Source organism: Myotis davidii, unplaced genomic scaffold (genome assembly GCF_000327345.1).
Source record: "Myotis davidii unplaced genomic scaffold, ASM32734v1 scaffold71, whole genome shotgun sequence".
Taxonomy (NCBI): Eukaryota; Metazoa; Chordata; class Mammalia; order Chiroptera; family Vespertilionidae; genus Myotis; species Myotis davidii.
Genome location: NW_006283588.1, coordinates 638,405 through 645,539, shown reverse-complemented (window position 1 = coordinate 645,539; position 7,135 = coordinate 638,405). Strand labels below are relative to the sequence as shown.

Sequence of the window (7,135 nt, the reverse complement as noted above, 5' to 3'; positions counted from 1 at the left end):
CCGCGGATCTCCCCTCCCCAGATAGGGGCTGTGCCTGTCCCAAGGGACGCGGCTGTCTGCCACGCGGTCTCCCTCCGACCGTCTGGGCTCAGAGGTCCGGCAAACTTTCCTGCCCAAATCCCTGGGATCCTTTTACCTTTCCAGGGGAGTTCTGCTCTTCCCGGCTGCAAACCGTCTCACCAGCTGAGCCCTTTCGCCAACTCGGGGTGGGTGCTATTAGTTTCAGCTGCTCACTCCATTTGCTCCGGGACACGACCTGGGACGCGTCTGCCTATATCGCCGCCATCTTCGGGTCAAGAGCAGGGAATTTTTAAGATTGTGTATATAGTAGACTACTTTGCAACCATTAAAAATCATGTTGACTTAATTACATTGACAAAAAAAGCAAGCTTTAAATAGTATATGTGGTATATTTTATAAAACTACATAAAAATGTAATCTATAAACACAGAAAAAGTACAGGTTCAATCTATGCCAATACTGGTCATTTCTTTATGGTGGGGAAAATATTTTTAATTCTTAATTTTCTATATTTTTCAAATTTTATAAGTAAACAATAACATACTTTGGAAAAAAAAGTTTGTTTCTTGAAAATGAGCTAAGGAAACGACATATTAGTAACCACACATATTCCTCCGACTGGAAAAAGATAGGGAATCATGGCAGGAGAGCTCTGTCCTCAGCCCACGAACGCCTTGCCTAAGACTAGTTTCCTCAGGTGTATAGCAGAATTTCAGTTCAATTTTTTTATTTGCCTAACGATTAACAATATTACTGGGTCTAGGTCAGGAGAAGAGAAAATGAGAGGATGAATTGTGGGCCGATTCTAATGAATTTCTCCTATTTTTGTAAGCATTTAGGAAAGCCAGGACTTGAGGATACAAAGTCGGGAAATGATGGAGAAAGCACAAAAATAGATTTTAAAATTAATGCTATGCACATATGGTGAAGGAACGCAGTCATAATAGAACACTTGCTGGTGCTGCAGTGTGCCCTGGGCTAAGTATTAGTATGTATTATATGCTTCAGCGGGTCAGAGGCCTCAGTAAGTGCTTTTGGCTCTTTTTTTAGAATTAAGCGGTGGCCCTGATCTCAAAAATTATTGAATTTGAACTCAGCTGATACTTTTCTCCCTAATAGATTCACCCAATATAATCATCTAATATTTGAAGTTCTCAATAAAACATTACCTATGTAGAATTGGGGAGCAAGAGGTGTAATATCTGGCCCTCTTGTTATCTCTTAGTCTCATAGTCTGAGTGTTTTGTGTTGAGGACAGAGGGGACAGTCTTTTTGCTTTGGTCAGAGTGGAGCAATTTGATAGGTTGACTGGATTTTCTCAAAGACAGATCTTCTCAGTCACTTCCTCCAGTGCTGTCCTGGTGACAACTGAGCAGTGAAGGCATTGACGAACGGGTGTGATATTCATTACTTCTGAATGTGCATTAAGTATGAGGCGATGGGGACTCGCTGTACCAGAAAAAAAAGGGGACATTTAAAAAAAATCCCAGTAAGGGATCCAGGAGTGGAACGGGCTGCTTGTTGCCACAGCGAAGTCCCTCTTGTGCTGAGCGGAGGCGGCCTCGAGGATGCCGCTGGAAGCACCCCAGCTGTGGGCGGCACGTCCTGGCGCCGTTTTTCTCCCAGCTCGGGTTTGGTGCTGGTGTATTTACACCTCTCTGGGACTGTTCTGGCGCACGCTGCTCTCCACTTTCTGAACTCCAGCTGGGCTTGTCAAATCAGGATTACATGACGCTGTTTCACAATAAAGTCCGTTTTTTCTAATTTGATAATAAGCTCCTCAAAGACAGGGATAATGTACAATCTTTTGAACACTTACAGGGGCTAGCTTTGTGCTAGAACTTTTCATCCTTGATTAATCACAGTGAGCTATCCTTTTGTGTGCTTTTGTTCAGAGAGTGATTTCCAATTACATTGCTGTAAGAAAAAAAAAGACAAGATGCCCTAGATGTCTTTTATTTAGGAAGTAAGAAATATTTTCATGCAATATAAGTTTTGTTCTTTAAAGTTTTTCATTGGTATATATGTGAGGGAACAGTATCATTCCACTTCTCGAGCACCAGCAATTGAAAAGGCCTAATTGTTGTCGAGAGTTTTCTGTAATAAATGAGTAAACCATGGAGCTATGAGGAGTTTTCTGGTAGTTTATTTAAAAAATATGTTTTGCCCTAGCTGGTTTGGCTCAGTGAATAGAGCGTCGGCCTGCAGACCGAAGGGTTCCGGGTTCGATTCCAGTAAAGGCCACATACATGCCTGGGTTGCAGGTTCCATCCCCAGTAAGGGGCATGTAGGAGGCAGCTGATCAGTGATTCTCTCTCATCATTGATGCTTCTCTTTCTCTCTCCCTTCCTCTCTGAAGTCAATACTGGTAAAAATATATTTTAAAAAATGTTTTTATTGTCTTCAGAGAGGAAGGGAGAATGAGAGAAACATCAATGATGAGAGAATCATTGATCGCTGCCTCCTGCATGTCCCACACTGGGGATCGAGCCCGCAACCCTGGCATGTGCCCTGACTGGGAATCAAACCCCTTCCTGGCTCATAGGATGATACTCAACCACTGAACCACGCTGGCTGGGCTAGACTTCTGTCATAATCTATATACCAGTAGTCATTGATTATTGTATTGGGTGAACCAGCTAAGTGTCTGAAATTCTGATTGCCATTGGATACTAATTTGTTTTCTCCTATAGAGACATAAAGGACAGTGAAATTTTAAAAAAAAGTTTTTTCACTCAGGAATATTTTAAATTAAATCTATTTTGGGATGGCTCAATACCATTCTTGCTAAGGCAGGGATTAAAATTTTGATCTTGTAATCATCACCCATTTTCCCCAATTAGGGACTGTTATATACCTCATGAGATAGAGCCTTGGTCACTCTTCGTTACTATGGAAATTCCATGTGCAGTAGTGACACATACAGTTGTTTATAAATAAGGATTTAGAAACTAGGGTATAAAATAATTACAACTTACCATAAAAAGGCAAATCTAAACATCCAAGACGTCTTTTAAATCTGTATAGAATGCCCTATTTTTTTTAAAAAAAACAACACATTTCTTTTCTTAGAGGTGATTATTCATATTATACAAATATTTCCAGTGTTCTTAAGAACCGTAATTTCCTCCACTCAAATAGTCTACTTACAGTGATTTCATCAAACGTCTCGATAAAATTCAACATGTGAGTAGGTTGCACCTGTACTGTGCTGGGCTCACAGCCTTTGGCTTGGTGGTTATTGACTGGTGTCACTCGAGCAGTTATTAAATCTAGTATGATGCATGTTGTGGATTGTCCAATAATCTTTTAAAAGCAGTCAACCTTTATAAAATGTTTATTTCAGAGCCCAGCAACTTGACTCTAAAAATCTACCGCGCTGAAGCCTCTGCTGGTCTCGGAGAGTTCAAAGCAGCCATAGAGGACCTGAACGCAGTGCTCTCTCAGCTGCCAGGTTGGCCCGAGGTAAAATGACTGTTTTACATACATTTTAAAGTCTCAACTGTAAGGAACATGCATTCAGTTATGGTTATAAGTTTTAACAGGATGGGGTGGTTGACTCTAAGTAAAAATACAGAAAGTTCTCAAAATCTAAGATCAATACTTGGGGTAACTATCATCTGATAGTTTTTTTAAATTGTAAGAAATCTGTTTCCTATCTAAAGAACAACTGAATTCAAGACACAGAAGAAAAGAGACTCGAGTATACAGAATTTCCTCAAAGAGAGACAACTGGCCATATTGTGAAGATGGATACAAACTGGCCATTGGTGCCTGGGGTTTATTAATGGAAGGAGAAGAGGCCCTCGAGGCTGGAGAATGGATTGGGGCATTATGATGGGAACCAGATGATTAGGGGGCCACGGAGCTGGCCTTGCCATTTTTAAAAAGGACTTGTGCATGTATACAACACGTTTACTGGTTGTCCTTTTTGTCAAGTTGCCAAGGCACATCAGTCTGTCTCCCACATATGTTCTTTAAGCTAGAAGTTACTCTTGTGACTTTTTCCTCCGTTCAAAACTGTGCCTTAGAAGACAGTATAGCAAGGATGCTCCCAAAATTATAAATTAATAACAAAAATTAAGCAGGATCCCATGCTGGCATGATGGGTTAGTACAAGGCACGTATATATTAAGAATAAGAGGGAAAATGATCTGTATGGACAACTTTAAAACCTAGAAAAAAGAAAGAACCCTTGGACTTAGCACTGGAGTGATACAATTAGAAATGTGATTTGAAGTCATTTTCTCAGTCTCCGTTCCTCTGTAACTGCCTCTCCAGGGCAGTGTGACTGTACCTCTAAATGCTCTGAGCTCCTCAGGTTCATTCAGAGTTCAAAATGAGCATTTCCAAGCACACCTTTACTTGATATTGATTTAAAAAAAAACAACACAACTCTACAAATAAAAGTTGTGCGTTGTGCTTTATTGAAGGTCTACTTCAGGAAGGGAAAAGTCCTCCATGATGCTGGCTTTTTAGGTGACGCCTTACAGCTATTCCTGCAGTGCTTAGCCCTTGATGAAGACTTTGCACCTGCAAAGCTGGAAGTGGAAAAGGTAATCGGTTCGCCAACTTTCATAGTTTAAGGCAGGGCTGAGACACAGTTCTTTGGAAAAACCCTAATGAGAAAACTGGGATAAGAACATAAGGAATCTGTAAGTCAAATTTAGTGGCAATGGGACAGGTGGTTTTCAGGTTCATATATGTAGTGAATTGGGTTCTTACTGAAATCAGAATATTTCATTCACAGATATTTAAATGCATTCGTTTTACTTAGTTAAATTTAGATGTTCCCTAATAGTCTGTTTAATCCGAGCCAGACGAGTTATCCTTAATTAAACGTTGTTGTCATGATGTTTCTGCTCAGGAATTTTTATTGGCCTGCCTTTTGCCTTTCATTTCAGGTCTAAACTTTGCTTACTCTCTACGGGTGCCAGGAGTATTGCCCTAGTCAAATTGTTTCCCTGGTTTTTCTCAGCAGTCCATATTCCACTTTGAAAGTTTGTTCTGTACTGTGTTAGTAGGTGTTAATTAAAAGAAAAAGGGAAGGGGTTCTCTGATCACATGATTTTAGGAAACATTGGGTTAAACCAAGTTAAAGAGGATTCTTCAAAACTCAGAGGTTTCGCTATACTAGCATGGCGGTGGCATTCAGCTGTTGTCGGACTTACTCACAGAGCATTTGGAAAGACTAGAGCAGGGGTCCTCAAACTACGGCCCGCGGGCCGCATGTGGCCCGCCAAAAACATTTATCCGGCCTGCCAGGTGTTTTTGCCGCCACTGTGTGCATAGGAATTTGTTCATAGTTGTTTTTTTTAAACTATAGTCCGGCCCTCCAACGGTCTGAGGGACAGTGAACTGTCCCCCTGTTTAAAAAGTTTGAGGACCCCTGGACTAGAGTTATTGAAAAAGGGGGGGGGGAGGGGAAATCAACCTTAATACAATTTCAATGCCTAGTTATGATTCTTTCCTCAATGTCCTCAAAACATGCTACATTATTTAATCCCTTTGCTGTGTTTCTTAGAGAATGGCTTTTTGTCAGAATCTTGGGTGCATGGTAAAGATAAAGATTCCTGGGCCCCACCACACACCTTTGGAGTTAGAGTCTCTGCAACTGGGACATAGTTTAAGAAGCACCTCTGCAGTCTTTTGTTTACTGTGTGTGTTTTCTGACAAATCTGTATTTGTTAGCCTTTCCTCCTGGTGAGATTGCAGGAAGGGCTTATGTTTTGTATTTTCCATGCTATTAGATATCCTTATATATCTGTAAATATTTCTTTGTTGGTTAATAAGGTCAGGTGAATGCAAAATAACAGATGCTTTGAAATATTTGTTTTTCCCCAATAAGCTTCTCATATAATTGTGGTATAATTTACTTATATTGAAATGCATGGATTTTATAGTTCCATGAGTTTTGAGAAGTTATAAACTCATGTAACAGCACCCCAATCAAAATATAGATATCTTCATCACCTTTGAAAATTACTTGGTCTTCTTTCCAGTAGATTCCCAGAGGCAACGATTGTTCAGATTTCTATCACCATAAGAGTAGTTTTGCCTGTTCTAGAACTTCATATACATGGAATCATATAGTACTCCTTTGTGTCTGACTTTTTCCCCTCCAACATAGTATTTTTGAAATACACCCAGTAATTTAACAGTTTTTATTGTTCACCAGGTATTCCATTATATGAACATAGCACAATTTGTGGTGTTCACAGTTAATAGTGATTTTCATTTGGATTATTTCCAGTCACTGCTATGAACATTCTTGTACCAGTCATTTTGTGGACATATATTTTACATCTCATTGGTAACCAACTAGAAGTGGAGTGGCTGGGTTCTAGGGTAGTTATGTGTTTACTACGTGTTTTTAAAATCAAGGGAAATGTGAAATATACAGATTTTTAAATGTTTATTAAATGGGGTATTGCTTGAGCACCTACCAGATATGCACACTTTTATTTACATTGTATATATTTCCTCTTATTTACATTGTAATGATCATAAAAAAATCTGATTTTTGTGTATTTGAGAGCTAGTACAGCTAAAAATAATCAAACCTCTAAATTTAGACTTTAAGAAATGCTCTACTGAACATATAAGTACAGCTTATTTGATAAACAAAAAAAAATTGCATCCCTCTCATTTCCTTGAGCCTGGTTCTTCCCCTGTCTTGACCCACTCTGCTTCTTTGAGTTTTACATGTATTCCTGATAGAAGTGCCCAGAGATTTTGACCCTGCAGCTGTAACTCCCAGCTGTTACGGGGCAGCTGCTGTTTAGTGCTCTCAACCAAAAGCTGGCATGGTGACTGCCCAAGCAGGTTAGTTCAGCAAGAAGCTAAATTCAGTATAAATAGATGGAATTTTAGAGTTCGAATTTTAGAGGTCCAAGTTCTTTAGTTCACATAAACACTCCAAGCCCAGCCTTAAAAATATACATCAGGGGTGAACTGTGAACTTTTTGACAGGATAGGATTTGCTGATCTTCAGAGGTAAGTACTTCCTACATAAGAGCTCCTCTTTTTACCATCCGTACATTAAAAAGCCAGCCTTCACCTTGGCCCTCCTCAGGTATCCAGTTGAACCACACCCATGTCTTCCTTTTGAGCA

At 39.9% G+C, this 7,135-nt stretch overlaps 1 protein-coding gene across 2 annotated transcripts in view; it reads left to right on the top strand.

Annotated features, from left to right (window-relative positions):
* The window catches only part of LONRF1 (LON peptidase N-terminal domain and ring finger 1), a 36,636-nt gene that overhangs the window by 11,664 nt on the left and 17,837 nt on the right, over window positions 1-7,135 (top strand). For both annotated transcript variants that reach the window (XM_015565190.1, XM_015565184.1), the window contains exons 2-3: window positions 3,368-3,486; window positions 4,455-4,577. In XM_015565190.1, the coding sequence (XP_015420676.1) occupies window positions 3,368-3,486; window positions 4,455-4,577 (242 nt within the window). The remainder of the gene's footprint in view (window positions 1-3,367; window positions 3,487-4,454; window positions 4,578-7,135) is intronic.